The following is a 22,343-nucleotide window of genomic DNA, read 5'->3' as shown; positions in this document are numbered from 1 at the left end:
CCTGGCTATCTCCCACCATTTCGGATGCAGTGCTGCAGCTCAATTTCTTCACTATTCACCGCAAAGGTAAGACAGCTCAGTTTCTTAAAAGTAGAGGAGATCAAGTGCCAGTGGCCAGTGGCGGCAGTTGGTGCAGTATGGACAAGAAGGAGAAGAAGTGTGTGTTATAATTATCTAATCGCGGTGCACAGACATGGCGGCTCTGTCTCAGTCCTGCTCACCAAACCTGGAACATCAAGCAGTCAAATGTCACCCTTTTTATCTGCTGAGGGAGATTTCTACCATCAACCTGATTGTGGTATACATTCCACCTCAGGCTAACATCTGGCAGGTATTGGAGGAGCTAAGCTCCATAATCATCAGAAATAAAACAGTGTACCCTGGTGCCTTCCCTATCACCATGGGAGATTTCAACTAAGATAGCTTGAAGAAGTCTCTGAACAACTACTATCAGCTTATCACTTGTGGATCTAGAGGAGCCAACACACCTTACCACTGTTATATCACTATCAATAATACTTACCATGCCATTCCATGCACACACTTTGCAAAGTCCGATCACCTGACTTTACTTCGCCAACTTGTGAATGTGGAACTGAGCCACAAACTGTGCAACATCTCCTGCAATGCCCATCGCTAGAGGAACCCTGTACTGCTGCAGATCTCGCTGAATTCAACAACAAGGTGCAAAAATGTGTCCAGTTCTGGCTGGGCTGTGTATAGACTGTCCGTGCACATGATAAGAAGAAGTCTTCTACTCCCAGCATATAGGTAGAGATTGAAGACAGTAGCACCAGTGGTGAGGACAAGAAGGTATGGTCAAGGGAGGTGAAGGAGTGCTTGCAGGACAGCTTTGTGTCGGTGGACTGGACAATATTCAGGGGTTCATCTTTGAGTCTGAATGAATATGCCACAGCTGTCACTGACTTTATTAAAACCTGTGTGGATGAGTGAGTGCCTATGAGAACATACCGGACATACCCAAACCAAAAGCCGTGGATGAACCAGGAGATTCATAGTCTGCTGTGGCATTATAGACCAGTGATCCAGAACTGTGCAAGAAGTTCCGGTACGACCTATGGAAGGCTATTTTCAGAGCAGAAAAACAATTCTGACTGAGGCTAGAGAAAGAAACCAATGCACGTCAACTTTGGCAGGGTTTTTCGGCCATTACTTCATACAAAGCAAAACCTAACATCATGAATGGTTGTGATGCTTTACCCCCTGATGAGCTCAACACCTTTTAAGCACGCTTTGAAAGGGAGAATAAAACTATATCTGTGTGAATCCCTGCAGCATTCAGTGACCCAGTGATCTCGGTCTCAGAGGCCATCTATCAAGAGGGCGAACCCTCACAAGGTGTTAGGCCCTGATGGGATACCTGGTAGGGCTCTGAAAACCTGCACCAACCAACTTTCAGGAGTTTTGAGGGACATCTTCAATCTCTCACTGCTGCAGTCGAAGATTTCCACCTGCTTCAAAAGGGCGACAATCACACCAGTGCCCAAGAAGATCAGGATGAACTGCCTCAGCAACTATCACGCAAAGGCACTCACATCCACTGTGATGAAGTGTCGTGAGAGGTTGGCCACAGCCAGAATCAACTGCTGCCTATCCAAGAACCTGGACCCATTGTAATTTGCCTATCACCACAATTGGTCAACAGCAGATGTAATCTCACTGGCTCTCCAAATGGCCTTGAATCACCTGGACGATAGTAATACTTGATCAGGCTGCTGTTTATTGGCTATAGCTCAGAGTTCATGCAGTTATACCCTCAGAACTAATCAAAAATCTCCAAAACTTGGGCCTCTGTACCTCCCACTGCAGTTAGATCCTTGATCTCCTCACCGTGTGACCGCAGAACGTGTGGATCGGAAATAAAGTCTCCTTCTTGCTGTCCTCGCTGACAATCAATGCTGGTGCACCTCAAGGGTGCATGTTTAGCCCACTGCTCTCCTCTGTCTACACGCATGACTATGTGACCAGGCACAGCTCAAATGCCATCTGTACATTTGCCAACGACACAACTATTGTTGGCAGAATGGTACACGGTGATGAGAAGGCGTACAAGAGTGAGATCGATCTGCTGGTTGAGTGGTGTCACTCAACATCAGTAAGGCCAAGGAAATGATTATGGACCCCAGGAAGGGTAAGTCAAAGGAACACCCATCAGTCCTCATCGGGGGATCAGAAGTGGAAAGGGTGAGCAGTTTCACGTTCTGGTTGCCAGCATCTCTAAGGATCTATTCTGGGTCCACCGTATTGATGCAATTACAAAGAAGGCATGACAGGGGCTATATTTCATTTGGACAATAGGTGCAGGAGTAGGCCATGCAACCCTTCAAGCCAGCACCACCATTCACTGTGATCACGGCTGATCATCCACAATCAGTACCCTGTTCCTGCCTTCTCCCCATGTCCCTTGACTCCACTATCTTTAAGAGCTCTATCTAACTCTTTCTTGAAAGAATCCAGAGAATTGGCCTCCACTGCCTTCTGAGGCAGAGCATTCCACAGAACCACAACTCTCTGAGTGAAAAAGTTTTTCCTCAACTCCGTTCTAAATGGCCTACCCCTTATTCTCAAATTGTGGCCTCTGGTTCTGGAGTCCCCCAACATCGGGAACATGTTTCCTGCCTCTAGCGTGTCCAATCCCTTAATAATCTTATATGTTTCAATCAGATCCCCTCTCATCCTTCTAAATTCCAGTGTGTACAAGCCCAGTCACTCCAATCTTTCAACATATGACAGTCCCGCCATCCCCGGAATTAACCTTGTGAACCTTCACTGCACTCCCTCCATAGCAAGAATGTACTTCCTCAAATTTGCAGTTTGAAGAGAATTGGTATGTCGCCAAAGACACTCGTAAGTTTCTATAGCTGTACCATGGAGGGCATTCTAACTGGCTGTATCACCGTCTGGTAGGGAGGGGCGCTGCATAGTGTTGGAAAAAGCTGCAGAAAGTTGTAAACTCAGTCTCCACCATCATCTGCACTAGGCTCCCTGGCATCAAGGACATCTTCAAAAGTGATGCCTCAAAAAGGCAGCATCTGTCGTTAAGGATCTCCATCACACAGGACATGCCCTCTTCTCATTGCTATCATCTAGGAGGAAGCACAGTGGCCTGAGCGTTTCAGAAACAGCTTCTTTCCCTCTGTCATCAGATCTCTGAATGGACAGAGAATCCACAAACTCTACCTCAACAGTTTCCCCTCTCTCTTTGCTCTACTTACTTAATTTATTGTTATATCTATGCTTATTATTGTAACATGGCTAATCCAATTTTCCCTCTCAGCCCCAATCCCCTCCCTTTCCCTGCATATCCCGTCATGCCCTGACCAATCAAGAATCTATCAACCTCGGTTTTAAATATACCCAATGATTTGGTCCCCATAGTCGCCTGTGGGAATGAATTCCACAGACTCACCACTCTCTGGCTAAAGAAGTTTCTCCTCAACTCCATTATAAAAGCCTCAGCCTCTATTCTGAGGCTGTGTCATCAGAATAGACTCCCCCACCACAGGAAACATCCTCTCCACAGCCACTCTATCAAAGCCTTCCAACATTCAATAGGTTTCAATGAGATTCCAACCCACGCTCACCCCACCCCCCCACATTCTTCTGAATTCCAGTGAGTACAGGCCCAGAGCCATCAAACACACCTTTCAACCCTGGAATCTATTTTGAGAGCCTCCTTTGAACTTCCTCCAATGTCAGCACATCCTTTCTGAGACAAGAGATCCGAAACTGCTCGCAATACTCCGAGCGAGGCTTTACAGCCTCAGCATTACATGCTTGCTTTTATATTCCAGTCCTCTCAAAATGAATGCGGTCATTGCATTTGCCTTTTTCACCACCAGCTCAACCTGCAAATTAACCTTAAGGGAATCCTGCACAAGGACTCCCAAGTCCTTTTGCACCTCAGGTTTTTGAATTTTCTCCCCCTCCCTGTTTAGAAAATAGTCTATGCTTTTATTTTTTCTACCAAAGTGCATGATCATACACTTCCCAACACCGTATTCCATCTGCCACATCCTTGCCCATTCTCCTAATCTCAGTCCCTCTGTAGCCTCTTTACTTCCTCAAAACTACCTGCCCCTCCACCTATCTTTGTACTTAGTTCATTGGGAACCAGTACAGAGTAGGCCCTTACCGCCCTTCGAGCCATGCCTCCCCAGCAATGCCACAACTCAATTAACACTAACCTAATTACAGGACAATTTACAATCACCAATTAACACCGATCCGGTATATCATTGGACTGTGGGAGGAAACTGGAGGACGCGGAGGAAACCTGCAGATTCCACAGTGTGAATGTAAGGAGACTCCTTACAGAATGGTACTAGCATTGAACTCTCAGCTGTGGACACCCCAAGCTGTAATAGTGGTGCACTAACCACTATGCTACCATGGCGCTCGTGGTAAGGGTGTCAATAGTTACAGGAAGAAGGTGGGAGACTGGGGTTGAGAGGGGGAATAAATCAGCCATGATGGAATGGCAGAGCAGACTCGATGGGCTGAATGGCCTACTTCTGCTCCTGTGTCTTGTGGTCTTATGGTCTAACGTCAGCTCAACACTGCAGCCTTTAACCCAACATCTCAACTCACATCCGACCTCCAAGTCTTACTTCACTGGGGCTACATCACTTGCGTAGCTTTTATCTCAGCCACCTCGAAACACAGTTGGGTTTGTGCCAGTTAAGCTCGGCCTAGTCTAAAGGCAAGCCCAATGTTCTTGGCTTGTGGCTCACATCCGGTGAATGTTGTGCCAATTTTACACCTTCTAAAGGCAGTGTCTCAAAAAGGCAGCATCAATATTTAAAGACCCCATCACCCAGGACATGCCCTCTTCTCATTGCTACCATCAAGAAGGAGGTACACACTCAACGATTCAGGAACAACTCTTCCCGCCCGCCATTAGATTTCTGAATGGATATTGAACCCATGAACACTGCCTCGCTATTTTTTTTCTCTTTTTGCATTACTTGTCCTGGGTGATGGGGGTCCTTAATGATGGATGCCGCTGGATTGAACCTGGATCACTGAACCTGTATTCCAGTAGCTCCAACGTGCCACTCTCTGGTTGGATTCGAGTGGAGGGATAGAATCTGTATGCCTTGGCTAATGTGGCATCTTGGAGTGTCTGTAATTCTGCAGCACTGGAGACAACAGAGATGGGTTTTATTTTTTTAAAAATCCCAGCTGTCCATGCAAAAGTCTTAGGCACATACAGCTAGAGTGTAAACGGTTTATTGATCAGTACAGAATGTCTCTCGAGTGAAGAAATTCCTCCTCATCTTGGCTTTAAGGTGAGTGGAGATTTGATAGAGGTATACTAAATAATGACAGGTATAGTTCCTCCCCACACCTTGTTTGGGCACAGGCTACAACCTTGCCTTTTCTTTAGCATTTGTCTGCTTTCACGAGGCCGATTTGCAACACTCAACCCACCATGGAGCCGGCCGGATTTGAACCTGGGACCTCTTGTTCTGAAGCCCAGGTGTGAATACCACCACGCCACCGGCAGAGACAAGCGTATAGATAGGGTAAATGCAAGTATGCTTTTTCCACTGAGTTTGGGTGAGGCTGGAACAAGAGACAGGTTAAAGGTGAAAACTGAACTGTTTAAGGGGAACATGGGAGGGACCCTCTTCACTCAGAGGGCGCTGAGAGGTGGAAGGAGTTGCTCGTGGAAATGGTTATTAGGATTCCATTTCAACATTTAAGAGAAATTTGGATAGGTAGATGGATGGGATTGAATTGAATTGACTTTATTTCTTACATCCTTCACATACATGAGGAGTGAAAACCTTTATGTTACATCTCCATCTAAATGTGCAATGTGCAATCATAGTAATTTATAATAATTTATAATAAATAGACCAGTCAATTTAACATATAGTACACTCAAATTCAGTATGAGTTAATCAGTCTGATGGCCTGGTGGAAGAAGCCGTCCTGGAGCCTATTGGTACCGGCTTTTATGCTGCGGTACTGCTTCCTGGATAGTAGCAGCTGGAATATATTGTGGTTGGGATGTCTTGGGTCCCTAATGATCCTATGGGCCCTTTTTACACACCTGTCCTTATAAGTGTCCTGAGTCATGGGAAGTTCACAACTACAGATGCGCTGGGCTGTCCACACCACTCTCTGCAGGGTATGAAGGGCTATGGTCCAAGTGTAAGTCAACGGGTCTAGGCAGATTAATAGTTTAGCATGGACTAAATGGGCTGAAGGGCCTGTTTCCTTGCTGTTGGTGTTATATGACTATAACTTTAAAGGAATATCCCCTTTTTCTGAGACAGTGCCCTCAGATTTTAGACCCTCCTACTGATGGTCACATCCCCTCCACATCCAGACTATCCAAGACCTTCAGTGTCTATCTGGTCAGTTTCAATGCGATTCCTCCTGTTATCCATCAAGTACAGGCCCAGAGGCACCAGACACTGGTTATATGTCATCCTTTCGTTCCCAGAACCGTTCGCATGAACTCCCTCTGAGCTCTCTCCAGGGTTAGCACGTGCTTCCTCAGATGTTATGGAGGAAGTTCACTGAGGCTAAAAATGTCAAAGTTCAAAGTATATTTATTATCAAAGAATGTATAAATTATTCAACCTTGGGATTTGTCAGTTTACAGGCAGCCACAAGACAAGAAACCTGAAAGAACCCAATTTAAAAAAAGCCAACACTGAATGTGCAGAGAGAAAAAACAACACAAATCATGCAAGCAATAAATGCAAGCCTCAGCATTCAGAACAAAAGTGAGTCCATAGACCCGAAGCCCAGAGCAGCCTCAGCTTCAGTTCATCACACAGCGGGGCAAATCATTGCAGAGCTTGCAGACACAAAGCCTGAGCAGGACATAGCCTTGGCCTCAGTGCTGGGTCCAAGCACCAGTTCGTCTCCCACACTAGGACCCAGACCCCCCCACCCCCGCATTGATGCACTTTGGGCCTGAACCCAAGCCGTGTTCTGACCCGCATCTGACCTTTCCAAATCGGCCCAGCGCTGGAATTGATCCAATGTTTTAGGTGGACTGGCTCTGAAACTCTGCTTACCTGGTATGGGGAAGTACAATATGGTGAAAGACTGCATTGATGACGCAGTTCAGCAGAATAAAAGAGTCTCAAATCATGAAAAGATGCATATGGCTGAGAGAATCAAACTGTGCCCAGCAGCTGAGCTGAGAATATCAGGGAGACCATAGTCACAGAATGAACATGAGAAATGAGGGGAAGTGTAACCTTCTCACACACAAAGCTAGAAGCTGTGGGCCTCAAGGTCAACTTAGAGCAAGAGGCAGTATCATACGTCTGGACAGCTATGTGTGTCTGAATAGCAATATTTAAATCACAGAGTCCTTGTGCGTGCACACGTGTGTGTGTGTGTGGTAGGATGAGTAGTTCCAAGTATCTATCTATCGTATTCATTTAGAGGTACGGTGTGGAAAAGGCCCTTCCTGCCCAACAAGCTGTGCCGCTCAGCAATCCCCTCATTTAATCCTAGCCTAATCAAGGGGGAGGGAACGTCGACTCAGACCATTTTCATGCCAACTGGTGCATCTTCAGACTGTGGGAGAAAACCAGAGCATCCGGAGGAAACCCATGCGGTACTGATGAGGGAAGAATTGGAGTTGGTTTAGTATTGTCACATGCACAGAGAGGCAGTGAAAAGCTTGTCTCGCATACTGTTCGTACAGATCAAATTGTTGCACAGTGTATTGAGGTAGAACAGGATAAAACAGTAACAATGCAGAATAAAGTGTAACAGTTACAGATAAACAATAAGGCAGAAGGCCATAATGAGGGTGATTATGAAGTCAAGAGTCCATGTTATTGTACAAGATGTCTGTTTAATGGTTTTATAACAGAGGAGTGCAAGCTGTCTTCAGGCCTGGTGGTGCATCTCCTGAGTCTCACCCTGTGTTGAATAGTCAGTACATAAGCTGTGGGCAGGATTAGCCAGGTAGCTGCTTGGTTTTCCATCCTCTTCCCTGCTTTCCATGGACCAGAGAGATTGTCCCATGTCTGTTTTCCAGGGATTTCCATGGCAGGCTGTGCAGACTTCTGCACATCCCACACACGGGCCGGCCCGGCGGATGAGCAAAGGTACGGGGTCCGTTCCTACCTCCACCTGTTCTACGAGGACTGCACTGGATCGGTTCTGGAGGGCGAAGACCCAGTGGGGTCAGGGGCAGAGCGCTCGCACAGTAACTGGCGCTCTGCCCTGTGGAAGGTAAGCATTCTGGAGCGACAGAGGACTGGGTGACGGGCAGGAGGCCAAGAATAGGAAGAAAGGGGGGCTTTACTGAGTTCAGTAGTTGGTACATATTGGAGACCATTATTAAACATGAGGTTTCGGGATACTTGGAGACACATGATAAAATAGGCCAAAGTCAGCATGGTTTCCTTAAGGGGAAATCTTGCTTGACAAATCTGTTGGAATTGTTTGAGGAAATAACAGGCAGGATAGATAGACAAAGGAGAGTAATTGGATGTTGTTTACTTGGATTTTCAGAAGGTCTTTGACAGGCTGCTAAATAAGATACAGTAAGAGCCCATGGTATTATAGGGAAAGATACTAGCATAGATAGAAGACACTTCACCTGTGAGTCGGCTGGGGTGATATACTGTGTCCGGTGCTCCTGATGTGGCCTTTTATATATTGGTGAGACCTGACGCAGGCTGGGAGACCGCTTTGCTGAACACCTACGCTCTGTCCGCCAGAGAAAGCAGGATCTCCCAGTGGCCCCACATTTTAATTCCACGTCCCATTCCCATTCTGATATGTCTATCCACGACCTCCTCGACTGTAAAGATGAAGCCACACTCAGGTTGGAGGAACAACACCTTATATTCCGTCTGGGTAGCCTCCAACCTGATGGCATGACCAATGACTTCTCAAATATCTGCTAATGCCCCACCTCCCCCTCGTACCCCATCTGTTATTTATTTATACACACACATTCTTTTTCTCTCTCTGCTTTTTCTCCCTCTGTCCCTCTCACTATACCCCTTGCCCATCCTCTGGGCTTCCCCCCCCCCTTTTCTTTCTCCCTGGGCCTCCTGTCCCATCATCCTCTCGTATCTCTTTTGCCAATCACCTGTCTAGCTCTTGGCTCCATCCCTCCCCCTCCTGTCTTCTCTTATCATTTTGGATCTCCCCCTTCCCCTCCCACTTTCAAATCTCTTACTAGCTCTTCCTTCAGTTAGTCCTGACGAAGGGCCTCAGCCCGAAACGTTGACTGTACCTCTTCCTAGAGATGCTGCCCGGCCTGCTGCATACACCAGCAACTTTTATGTGTGTTGCTAGATAGAAGATTGATATCTTGGCAGGAGGCAAAGAGTGGGAATAAAGGGAGCCTTTTCTGGTTGGCTGCCAGTGACTAGTGGTGTTCCACGGGGGTTGGTGTTGCTACCGCTTCTTTTTACGTTGTATGTCAATGACTTGAATGATGGAATTGATGGCTTTGTGGCTCGATTTCTGGAGCTAATTCACCATGGAGGTGAAGAGGGATGTGGGAGTACTCATGCAGAATTAACTTCCAGTTTGGGTTGGTAGTAATGAAGGTAAATGCAATGTTAGCATTCATTTCAAGAGCACCAGAATATAAAAGCAAAGATGTAATGCAGAAGCTTTATAAGGCAGTGGTCAGACCACACTTGGACTATTGTGAGCAATTTTGGGCTTTATATCTAAGACAAGATGTGCTGGTATTGGAGAAGGTACAGAGGAGGTTCCAAAAACTGACATGGCGATGAAAGGATTAACTCGTGAGGTGCATTTGATGGATCAGGGCTGTATTCACTGAAGTTTAGCAGAATGAGGGGGTAATCTCATTGAAACTTACCCAATATTGAAAGGCCTAGATAATGTGGACGTGGAGAGGATATTTCCAGTAGTGGGGGAGTCTAGGACAAAGGGCACAGCTTCAGAGTAGGATAGAATTGAGGAGGAATTTCTTTAGCCAGAGTTGTTATGTTTTGTAACTTCAAAACATTAAATTAATTCAAAGAAAGCGTGGAGAGTCTGAAATACAAGTGTAACTTTGAGTTTACTTTAAGCGAGACACCATATTATCACATGGTAGCGTGATAGTGTCCCATTTAGGTTAAATTTCATTGCTTTGGAGGCTTTCATTCTCTTGTGGGACAACGGCCTTCTTGAGAAGGGGGGCTCACTCTGCTTGGCAAGTGAGACTTGTGGCTGGGAAAACAATCTCAGGTTCTGACGCCTCCCCCATGGTAGTTGTCGGAGTTGACTCAGAGACGGCAGGAAATGGTTCTGACAGCCCTGTACACCTTTCTTCTCCTTTTCACCCTCGATCTACTTTGATCCCTTTCTTTTTCTTTCTTACGTTCCTTCTCTATCTCTTCTTCTAGTTTGTGCATCTTGATCTTGGGAAGGCACATTTAGTCGTTCACTGGAGTATTTGCTTATTAATCCTTCTGTTGCTCCCTTTCGTATCTCCATTGACTCCTTTCTTTTTGACCTTCCATTCATCCAGCTGGACTTTAGTCTTTGCATCTACTTTTACAAGCAGCTTGAAGTTCATACAATAACTTTAATGCACACAGGATACATTCTGGCTCATCATACCAACAAAAGCCAAATGCTTGCAACTTTCCTGAAGCTCCTTGAACTTTCTTCCAGCTTAAAACAAAGCCATATTTTGTAAGTAACTGCCTGATTAACATATCAGAAGCTTTCTCAGATATGTTGTCTACAAAAACTATTGTAGTCCGACCACTGCTTCCATCACTTTCATGCTTTCTCTGAGCAGCATGGTCCTTCCTTGGGTCCAATATGCTTTCCAACCCATTGGCACCAACACCTGTCTGTCCTCTGTTGGACAATGGTTCATAGTGTTCAGTATGGAGACAGGTACAGCAACATCCAGTAGCTTACTTAATTTGTTTTCGGGTGACTATTGTAGGGGATGTGACGTGCAAATGGTGGATGGATCTCCAGTCAAGCTGTAATTGTCTCAGCCAATCACACCTTCACAATGATGGCCCTTCCATTTTTATCACATACAGGCCCAATGTGGCTTGTTGTTTGTTGTATTTCACAGTTATGGATATCATTCCCACAGGAGTTATCTTTCTCAAGTATAAGTTCTTAGTTGGATATCTAAGGGCTTCAGTTTACTATCTTTGAAATGCCATTCAAACTCATGGAAAGATTGAACAGCCGAACCAGTGTCCAATTCCATTTTAATTAATTTGCTGTTCACTTCTGGTGTAAGCCATATTACTTGTCCGTTGTTAGTTTTCACACACCAAATCTCAAAGCTACACAGTCCTGTGTCACTGTCATCATTATCAGATTTTTCATCAACAGCGTGCAGGTAAGTGCTCTTTCGGAAACTCCAACTTGTACTCTTATCTTCTTTGCTTCCCTGTGCAGACCATTTATTTTTGTCTGTATGTGCCCTACTTCCTTGCATTTTCTACAAGTTTCGCCTTTAAATCTGCTTTTGTTTTGAGCGTGTGAGCCCCTGCCACCTGCCACAATGGTAACACAATTTATTCGGCCAGACTGGTTTCTGTTTCGATGATGCAGTTTTGTTTACACTCATTTTCATTCCGAACTGCAACTCAATTGCGTCTCTGTCTGCTGTTTCCATTGACACAACGATTTTGATTACTCTTTTGAATGTAAGCTGTGTTGCAATTAAGAGCTGTTTTTGAATACTTTCTTTTAAGATTCCACACACTAAACAATCTCTCAGTGAACACAAAATACTCTGCAGATGCTGGAGTCAAAGCAAGACTCACAACATGCTGGAGGGACTCAGCAGGTCAGGCAGCATCCGTGGAAACGATCAGTCAACATTTTGGGCCGGAACCCTTCGTCAGGTATCTCTCAGTGTATCATTAAGACCATTATACTGAACTGACAATGCTCACACAATCACTTCAATTCAGCCAGGTTTGCTGAAATGGACTGCCTTCTTTTTGATTCTGCTTATGAAACCTAAAGTGTTCTGCAATCACCAGTGGCTCTGGTTCTCAGTCCTGCTGCATCACTTTTACAATAGCGCCAAAGCTCATTTCTGATGGTTTGGTTGGAGCAGTCAGACTTCGAAGCAAACTGTATGCCTTTAAACCTGATGCACCTAACAAAACCAGCACTCGTTTCTCAATGGCTATTTCATTTGCTTCAAAGTACTGTTCCAATAGCTTAGTATACACGAGCCAATTACCCGATGTGTAATCAAGCTCATCAATCTTTTCGATGTACCTAGCCATTTCTTTTTTTTAATGATTATTATCACCTGGTACTCACAGTTAATGCACTCTGAATTCGTACATTTACTGCCTTATAAAAAACTCAATCGTGTTCTCCCTTCTGAAGAGCTTGTGCTGGCTGCCTTTATCTTAAACTCGACTGTCTCTCCATGTGCTGGGCTGCCTTTTTTACTTGCTAATGCTCCCGCTGCCTTTTATTTCATTTTGAACATCTGACTCCATTTTAACAGATTGGTAGCCATGTCAGGTTCATTTTAAAAATACCTCATCACCAATGTTATGTTTTGTAATGTCAAAACATTAAATCAATTCAAAGAAAACCTAGGGAGTCTGAAATTCGAGTGTAACTTTAAGTTTACTTTAAACAAAACGCGCATATACCACGTGGTAGTGTGATGACGTATGCAATACATGTATTTATACGTATAAACTGTAATTATTTAAACGAACAAGAATATTTAATCAAACTATATATCTATATATACACACACAATTACTCAAATGTTACTGAAATATTGAATACACAACAAGAGGGTAGTGAGTTATTGGGTATATTTAAAGCAGAGTTTGATAGGTTTGTGATTTTGTAAGGGTGTCAAAGAATATGGGGAGTAGGCAAGAGAATGGGATTGAGAGGGAAAATAAATCAAAGATAATCAAGTGGTGGAAGAGACTCGATGGGCCGAAGGGCCTAATTGTACTCCTAAGCCTTACTGTTTTATTGCCATCACAAATCGATTCCTGTGAACAACACCTCCACCAACATGAAAGGTCCCCAAGGCACTTGGCAAAATTTAACATTCGGTGAGATTTTGGACGTGCAACTAAGAGCTTGTTCAAATACTGGATACTGGAGGAACTCAGCAGGTCAGGCAGTATCTGTGGAGGAGAATGAACAGTTGACATTTCAGGCCAGGACTGGAAAGGGAGGGGTCAGAAGCCAGAATAGGAAGATTGGCAAAGGGGGGACCAGCTGGCAGGTGATAAGTGAAGCCAGGTGAGGGGCAAAGTGGGAGGGGGTGTAGGGGAGAGGAGGTAAGAGTCGGGGAGATGATAGGTGGAAGAGACAAAGGGCTGAAGAAGAAGGAATCTGATAGGAGGGGATAATGGAAAGAAGGGATGGAAGAGGGAAGCTGGAGGGAGGTGATGGCAGGTGAGGAGAGTAGAAGGTGAGAGATGGAAACCATAATGAGGAATGGAAAAAGAGAGAAGGGGGAGGGAGGAGAAATTAATGGAATTTGGAGAAATTGATGCTCATGCTATCAGGTTGGAGGCTACCCAGACAGATTATGAGGTATTGCTCATCCAATGTGAGTATTGTCTCATTCTGTCCTTGGCCCAAGACTCTCAGCCAAAAACGTCAACAGTTTATTCCCCTCCATAGATGCTGCCTGATTTGCTAAGTTCCTCCAGCATTTTGTGCATGTTACTCTGGGTTTCCGGTAGCTGCAAAATCTCTTGTATTTAAGTGTAGTCGGGTGTTAATTCTTTTATGAGATGAAATTCCCATAAATTCAATCATTTACTGAGATACACACTGAACTGGTTTGTAGTACAAAACACCCCTGTAGCCATTCCCCTGAATAATAAGTTTACCATCCTGGATACCGTTGGTGGGGACGACCGACCAGGTGTGAGCCACGGTGGCAGGGCCTCCGGCACTGAGTCTGACCCTGTGGTGCAGAAGGGTGGGACGGAGAAGAGGAGAGCTGTCGTCATTGGAGACTCTATAGTCAGGGGAGCAGACAGGAGATTTTGTGGACATGAGAAGGACACCGCATGGTTTGTTGCCTCCCGGGTGCCAGGGTCCGGGATGTCTCTGACCGGGTGCCCGACATCCTGGTACGAGAGGGAAAGCAACCAGAAGTCGTGATACATGTTGGGATCAACGACATAGGCAGGAAGAGGGATGAAGTCCTGAAGTGTGAGTTTCGGGAACTAGGCAGAAGGCTGAAGAACAGGACCTCAAGGGTGGCGCTCTCAGGATCGCTGCCAGTGCTATGTGACAGTGATGGTAAGAATTGGAGGAGATGGCAGTTGAATGCGTGGCTGACGAGTTGGTGCAGGGAGCAGGGTTTTAGATTTTTGGATCATTGGGATCTCTTCCGGGGAAGGTGGGACCTGTACAGATTGGATGGGTTGTACCTGAACTCGAGGGGGAGCAATATCCTTGCAGGTAGGTTTGCTAGCATGGTTTGGGAAGGTTTAAACTAATTTGCAAGGGGGATGGGACCTGGAGCAATAGAGCAGTGGAAGAAGTGCATGGAGTAAAGCCAGATCTAACATACAGAGAGGCTTTGAGGAAAGAGAAGCAGAATAAACGGTGTAAAGATAGTAAGGTAGAAGGGCTTAAGTGTGTATACTTCAATGCAAGAAGCATCAGGAACAAAAGTGATGAACTGAGAGCTTGGATACATACATGGAATTATGATGTAGTGGCCATTACAGAGACGTGGCTGGCACCAGGGCAGGAATGGATTCTCAATATTCCTGGATTTCAGTGCTTTAAAAGGCAGAGAGAGGGGGGAGAAGGGGAGGAGGGGTGGCATTACTGGTCAGGGATACTATTACAGCTACAGAAAGGGTGGGTAATGTAGCAGGATCCTCTTTTGAGTCTGTATGGGTGGAAGTCAGGAACAGGAAGGGAGCAGTTACTCTATTGGGGGTATTCTATAGGCCCCCTGGTAGCAGCAGAGATACGGAGGAGCAGATTGGGATGCAGATTTTGGAAAGGTGCAGAAATAACAGGGTTGTTATCATGGGTGACGTTAACTTCCCTAATATTGATTGGCACCTGATTAGATCCAAGGGTTTAGAAGGGGCAGAGTTTGTTAAATGTGTCCAGGATGGATTCCTGTCACAGTATGTGGACAGGCCAACTAGGGGGAATGCCATACTAGATCTAGTACTAGGTAATGAACCGGGTCAGGCCACAGATCTCTCAGTGGGTGAGCATCCGGGGGACAATGACCACTGCTCCCTGGCCTTCAGCATTATCATGGAAAAGGATAGAATCAGAGAGGACAGGAAAATTTTTAATTGGGGAAGGGCAAATTATGAGGCTATAAGGCTAGAACTTGCGGGTGTGAATTGGGATGATGTTTTTGCAGGGAAATGTACTATGGACATGTGGTCGATGTTTAGAGATCTCTTGCAGGATGTTAGGGATAAATTTGTCCCGGTGAGGAAGATAAAGTATGGTAGGGTGAAGGAACCATGGGTGACAAGTGAGGTGGAAGAAGGCAGCATACATGAGGTTTAGGAAGCAAGGATCAGATGGGTCTATTGCGGAATATAGGGAAGCAAGAAGGGAGCTTAAGAAGGGGCTGAGAAGAGCAAGAAGGGGTCATGAGAACACCTTGGCGAGTAGGGTAAAGGAAAACCCCAAGGCATTCTTCAATTATGTGAAGAGAAAAAGGATGACAGGAGTGAAGGTAGGACCGATTGGAGATAAAGGTGGGGAGATGTGCCTGGAGGCTGTGGAAGTGAGCGAGGTCCTTAATGAATACTTCTCTTCGGTATTCACGAATGAGAGGGAACTTGATGATGGAGAGGACAATATGAGTGAGGTTGATGTTCTGGAGCATGTTGATATTAAGGGAGAGGAGGTGTTGGAGTTGTTAAAATACATTAGGACGAATAAGTCCCCGGGGCCTGATGGAATATTCCCCAGGCTGCTCCACGAGGCAAGGGAAGAGATTGCTGAGCCTCTGGCTAGGATCTTTATGTCCTCATTGTCCACAGGAATGGTACCGGAGGATTGGAGGGAGGCGAATGTTGTCCCCTTGTTCAAAAAAGGTAGTAGGGATAGTCCAGGTAATTATAGACCAGTGAGCCTTACGTCTGTGGTGGGAAAGCTATTGGAAAAGATTCTTAGAGATAGGATCTATGGGCATTTAGAGAATCATAGTCTGATCAGGGACAGTCAGCATGGCTTTGAGAAGGGCAGATCGTGTCTAACAAGCCTGATAGAGTTCTTTGAGGAGGTGACCAGGCATATAGATGAGGGTAGTGCAGTGGATGTGATCTATATAGATTTTAGTAAGGCATTTGACAAGGTTCCACACGGTAGACTTATTCAGAAAGTCAGAAGGCATGGGATCCAGGGAAGTTTGGCCAGGTGGATTCAGAATTGGCTTGCCTGCAGAAGGCAGAGGGTGGTGGTGGAGGGAGTACATTCAGATTGGAGGATTGTGACTAGTGGTGTCCCACAAGGATCTGTTCTGGGACCTCTACTTTTCATAATTTTTATTAACAACCTGGATGTGGGGGTAGAAGGGTGGGTTGGCAAGTTTGCAGACGACACAAAGGTTGGGGTTGTTGTAGATAGTGTAGAGGGTTGTCGAAGATTGCAGAGAGACATTGATAGGATGCAGAAGTGGGCTGAGAAGTGACAGATGGAGTTCAAACCGGAGAAGTGTGAGGTGGTACACTTTGAAAGGACAAACTTCAAGGCAGAGTACAAAGTAAATGGCAGGATACTTGGTAGTGTGGAGAAGCAGAGGGATCTGGGGGTACATGTCCACAGATCCCTAAAAGTTGCCTAACAGGTGGATAGGGTAGTTAAGAAAGCTTATGGGGTGTTAGCTTTCATAAGTCGAGAGATAGAGTTTAAGAGTCGCGATGTAATGATGCAGCTCTATAAAACTCTGGTTAGGCCACACTTGGAGTACTGTGTCCAATTCTGGTCGCCTCACTATAGGAAGGATGTGGAAGCATTGGAAAGGGTACAGAGGAGATTTACCAGGATGCTGCCTGGATTAGAGAGTATGGATTATGATCAGAGATTAAGGGCTTTACTCTTTGGAGAGAAGGAGGATGAGAGGAGACATGATAGAGGTGTACAAGATAATAAGAGGAATAGATAGAGTGGACAGCCAGCACCTCTTCCCCAGGGCACCAAGAGGACATGGCTTTAAGATAAGGAGTGGGAAGTTCAAAGGGAATTTTAGAGGAAGGTTTTTCACTCAGAGAGTGGTTGGTTCATGGAATGCACTGCCTGAGTCAGTGGTGGAGGCAGACACACTAGTGAAGTTTAAGACACTACTCGACAGGTATATGGATGAATTTAAGATGGGGGCTTATATGGGAGGCAGGGTTTGAGGGTCGGCACAACATTGTGGGCCGAAGGGCCTGTACTGTGCTGTACTGTTCTATGTATTTATTGATTGATTGAGATACAGCGTGGAATGGGCCATCCTAGCCCCTGAAGGCCACGCCACCCAGCAACCCCAATTTAACCCTAACCTAAGCACGGGACAATTTACAATGACCAATTAACCTACCATTACGTTTTTTGGACTGCAGGAGAAAACCTAGAGCACCCAGAGGAAGCACGCGTGTTCACAGAGAGAACGCAGAAACTCCTCATAGGCACCAGCAGGAATTGAACCCATGTCGCCAAGCGTTGTGCTAACCACTACGCTACCGTGTCGCCCATCACTGAAGTCAACTTTCAATGACTCAACAACTCATGTTTCCGGTGTTGTTTGTCTATTGGTTTATTTTGTACGTCTGCATTTTACCACCTTATGCACATTGGTTGCTTGTCAGTCTTTATGTGTAGATTTTCATTGATTATTGTAGTTCTTTTTTACAATGCGAATGCCTGCAAGAAAATGAATCTCAGGGTGATATATGTAGTCTGATAAATAAATTTATTTTGAAATTTAAACTTTGGTATTATCCCACATGAAATAAATGGAGCAGTTCATTTCTATTGAGAGAGTTGGTGGGGGTAGGAGGGGGGAGTTGGCTTCTTGCTGGGAAGAGAGCTCTGTAAGCCTTTGACAATGTGGATCAGACTGTAATGTGTCCAAGGACAGTCTCAGCAGCAGCAGGTCTATAAGTGCCAGGCTTCCACGGGGGAAAGTGCATTTAGAAACAGCCCCTGGTGCAGACGCACAATGCTTTCTGATGACTCATCTCAGTGGATAGATTCGACTCTTGTTGAATCAAATATCAGCACAGCTCCCACTAAAAAAAGGCTGACTTGAGTCATCCACACGTACAAACATTGCATCTTTCAAATGCCTTTAGCGTAACAATATGTCTCAAGATGATCCACAGGAGCATAATCAATCACATAACTGTCTCGTGATATACCAATCCACATGAAGAGATACTGTGACAGGAGGTATTACGCTTTATGAAGGAGCTGGGTATGGTGAAGCAAAGTGAAGAGGTTTGGGAATGAATTCTGTTCCATTGGGGTTTGACAGCCCTAACAATGACTGCTGTAGTTGGAGTGATCAAAGGGTCAGGCTCACAGAGAGGCAGATATCTCTGAGTTCTGCATTCCAGAGAGGAGGGATAGGAGATGGGAGGAGGGAGGCAAATGACCACTGAGGAATCTGCAAACATAACTGAGAAGTTTGTTGTTGAGCCCTTGTGGGTGTTCGTACATCATAAATTGGGAGACCATTTTGTCGAGCGCCTCCAATCCAACAGCCAAAAGTGGAACTTCCCAGTGGCCAAGCATTTTAATTCCCAATCCCATTTGCGTTCTGACATGTCAGTCCCTGGCTTCCTCTTATCCCAAGATTAGAGGTGGAGGAACAACACCTTATATTCCATCTGGGCAGCCTCCAACCTGATGGCATGAACATCAATTTCTCTTTCCAGTAAGAAAATGTTTCCCTCACCATCCCTTCTTATTCTATTCCCCACTCTGCCCTCTTGCCTCTTCTCACTTGCCCATCTCCTCCCCCGATGCCCCTTCCCTTTCCCCTATGGTCCACTCTCCTCTCCTATCAGATTCCTTCTTCTCCAGTCCTTTACCCTTCCCAGCCACCTGACTTCACTTATCACCCTCCAGCTATCCTCCTTCCCCTCCCCTGCATTTTTATTCTGGTGTCTTCCCCCTTCCTTTCCAGTCCTGAAGAAGGGTCTCAGCCTGAAATGTCGATTGTTTATTCATCTCCGTAGTTGCTGCCTGACCTACTGACTTCTTCCAAACTTTTGTGCATGTTGCTTTGGTTTTGTTTTATCTGGTTTTGGTTTTTGATTTTTGATTCTTATTGTCACATGTACCAAGATACGGTGAAAAGTTTGTCTTGGGTACTGTTCATATACATCAAATCATTACACATGCATTGAGCTAGAACAAAGTAGAATAATTTAATTAATTAGATAGATAGATAAATAAATATATAACAAATAAAAAAATATAAAAATAATAGATAGAACGAGGTAAAACAATAACAATGCAGGATAAAGTGTAAAACTTACAGAGAAAGTGCAGTACAGGTAAAGAATAAGATGCAAGATCCTAACAAGGTAGATTGTGAGGCCAAGGATCCGTCTTATTGCACAAGAGTGTGATAACAGCGTAGAAGCTCTCCTTGAGCCTGATGGTACCTGCTTTCAGGGTTTTGTATCTTCTGCCCGAAGGGAGCGTGGGGAAGGTAGGCCTGGAGTGGTTGCGGGTCTTTGATAATGCTGGCAGATAGAGTCCATAGAGAGGAGGCTGGTTCCTTTGATGTGTTAAGCTGCGTCCACAACCCTCAGTAGTTTCTTGCGATCACATGTAAGTAGTTGTCATACTGAGCCAGACAGAATGCTTCCAATGGTGCATGGATAAAAATTGGTAAGGGTCTACAGGGGCTTGCTGAATTTCTTTGATCTTCTGAGGAGCTATGGGTGTTGGTAAGTTTTCTTGGCTGTGCCCTGCCTATTGAGTATGGCGGAGTGGGAGGGGGTGAATCCCTGACGTCCTGGCAATTAGAAGTGCTCTCCCATAGGGCGAGAAGCTGGTGTAATTGCTCCATTCCTCGGAGGTGCAAAACCAGAATCAGGAGGTAGATCAACATTGTTCCCCTTCTTGTGTTCCAGGTAGGCCTGTCAGCAGGGACCATCCTCTTCCTCGTCGGCATGGCAACCGTCACCACTGGATACCTGGTACCCCCGAAGATCGAAGGCATTGGAGAAGATGACTTCCTCGTGGTGGACAAGCGGGCTGTCGAGTACAATGAGGCCCTCGAGGTCAGCAAGCTCGTCGGCGCCATTCTCTTCAGTGTGGGCGGCACAGCGATAGCGGCGTGCGTCCTGGTCCTGACCATCTCCAGGCACGTCCCCAGAGATGAGGAGAGACAGTTTTCCCCCATCCTGAAGGAAGGACCACAGCAAAGACAACACAAAGCGGTTGTAAAGACTGGGTCACCGGGGAGCGCCCATATCCCCGTTGGCTTTACTCGGGTACAAAGTGTGCAGCCCAAGACGGGAACATGAGGGGGCACATCCAAACCCTTCTGTAACAGGTCATCCCTGTAATAGCTGAGGCCCTCTCCCAATGACCACATTTCCACACAGTGGCTTCAAGTTGGGCTTCTTTATAAACGTTGGACCCCAGTGCTTTTCCCTCCACCCTGCTTTTCATAGACCCAGAGATACTCCAGTGCAGTGCCCAACATTATCAAGTCTGCTGTGGTAATGTTACACTTTTTCTGCCTTTTTGTGCCCCTTGATCTCTTTCACCCCACCATTGCTTCCCTTGCCTACACCGGCCTAAGACCCAAGTTCTGCAGTCTCTGTCCTACTCTCTACCTCCTTTAATGTGCCCTAAAAGCCCTACCCCTTTGACTGAGCCTTCAGTCACCTGGAGCATCATGGGAGTCAATTCTTTTCCCCATCGTTCCTTACAAGGAAGAAAGGTATTTCGGCCCATCAATTCTGTACTGGCTCTAGGATAATCACATTCTGCTACTAATCTTCCCTTGAATCTATTCGTCCCTCATTACAATCAATACCACCCCAGACTTTGCCCATCAGCCATACACTAGGGCAGGGTTCCCAACCTTTCTTATGCATGGACCCCTACAAATTAACCAAGGGGTCCATGGACCCCAGATTGGGAACCGCTGCAATAGGGGGAGCCTGGCCAATTAACCTATTAACCTACCAACATGATGTCTTTGGACTGGGAGGAAACCAGAGCACCTTGAGGAAACCCACATGGATTGAGGGAGAACATGCAGATTCCACACAGACCACCCCACAGACACCCAGATGCATCTGGAGATTCAGTTCTGTCTCCAGCAGACAACTGTGTGGGGTTACCACCTTCTGTCTGCATGCTGTCTCTTGGAGCTGACGTCAGTGTAAACATTGTAGGTTATTCACAGGACATGGATATCACAGGGAAGGCCGGAATTTCTTACCCCTCCCTAATTGCCATCGAACTGTCTCCCACATATCCATTTTGGAGCTAATGCCTTCTCCCAAAGGCCTCAATGAAACCGAAAATTTAGACCATGAGATATAGGACCGGTATTCGGCTGTTCAGCCCATCAATTCTGCTTCACCCTGGCTGATTTTGTTTCAACTCTATTCTCCCACCTTCTTCCCACAACCCTTAATTCTCTTGCCTTTTTGTCCCATGGACAGTGTTTCTGATGGAAACACCCACTCCACATCCAGTCTATAAAAACAATTTAACAATAATCAACAGTTTCCACTGTAGCCTTCCAAATTCCAGATTTACTTTACAAAATAGAATTTCAATTTTCATCTGCTGTGCTGGGATTTGAACTCAGATACCTGGGTCCATTCGCCCAGCCCCATTCACTACAAGCCAATTAACAAGGCTGCAGTGTATTGCATGACCTGTTCCACAAGGGCTGTGGTTATGTCCTCCTAAGGTGTAGTGTTCTGATCACAATGGACTCCACCTTCATCCCAAAACTATTTTGTCACCACCTCATGAGATATAAAGAAAGAAAATATGTAAATAAATGAACCACATCACTACCCACCGCAGGCACAGAGTGTTTGTGAGCATTTACTGATTCTCTTTCCACTCGCGTGTCACTTATACTGAGGTGCAGTGAAAAACTTTGATTGGGATGCCATTCCAGCTCCTTCCCCCCCTTTGGACTGCTGTTATTCAAACAGGGGTTGATGGGGGGGTGGGGGGTGATATCGATAGAGTTAATGCAAGCAGGCTTTTTCCCTTGATGCTGGGTGAGACTAGAACTAAAGGTCATGGGTAAAGGGTGAAAGGTTCAATGTTTAAAGGGAACCTGAGCGCTAATTTTTTCACTCAAAGGGTGGTGCGAGCGTTGAATGGACTGCCAGTGGAAGTGGTGG

General features: G+C 45.7%; 1 protein-coding gene across 1 annotated transcript in view; it reads left to right on the top strand.

Moving 5' to 3' along the window:
* The window catches only part of LOC140208582 (neurensin-1-like), a 40,819-nt gene extending 18,679 nt beyond the window's left edge, over positions 1–22,140 (top strand). The window contains exons 2-3 of the mRNA XM_072277345.1: positions 8,042–8,238; positions 20,091–22,140. Coding sequence (XP_072133446.1) covers positions 8,050–8,238; positions 20,091–20,486 — 585 coding nt within the window. The 5' untranslated portion in view covers positions 8,042–8,049 and the 3' untranslated portion in view covers positions 20,487–22,140. The remainder of the gene's footprint in view (positions 1–8,041; positions 8,239–20,090) is intronic.
* Positions 22,141–22,343: the final 203 nt, after the last annotated feature.

This window comes from Mobula birostris, chromosome 2 (genome assembly GCF_030028105.1).
Source record: "Mobula birostris isolate sMobBir1 chromosome 2, sMobBir1.hap1, whole genome shotgun sequence".
NCBI lineage: Eukaryota > Metazoa > Chordata > Chondrichthyes > Myliobatiformes > Myliobatidae > Mobula > Mobula birostris.
The sequence above is the reverse complement of the archived record's forward strand: the minus strand, read 5'-3'. Positions and strand labels throughout refer to the sequence as shown.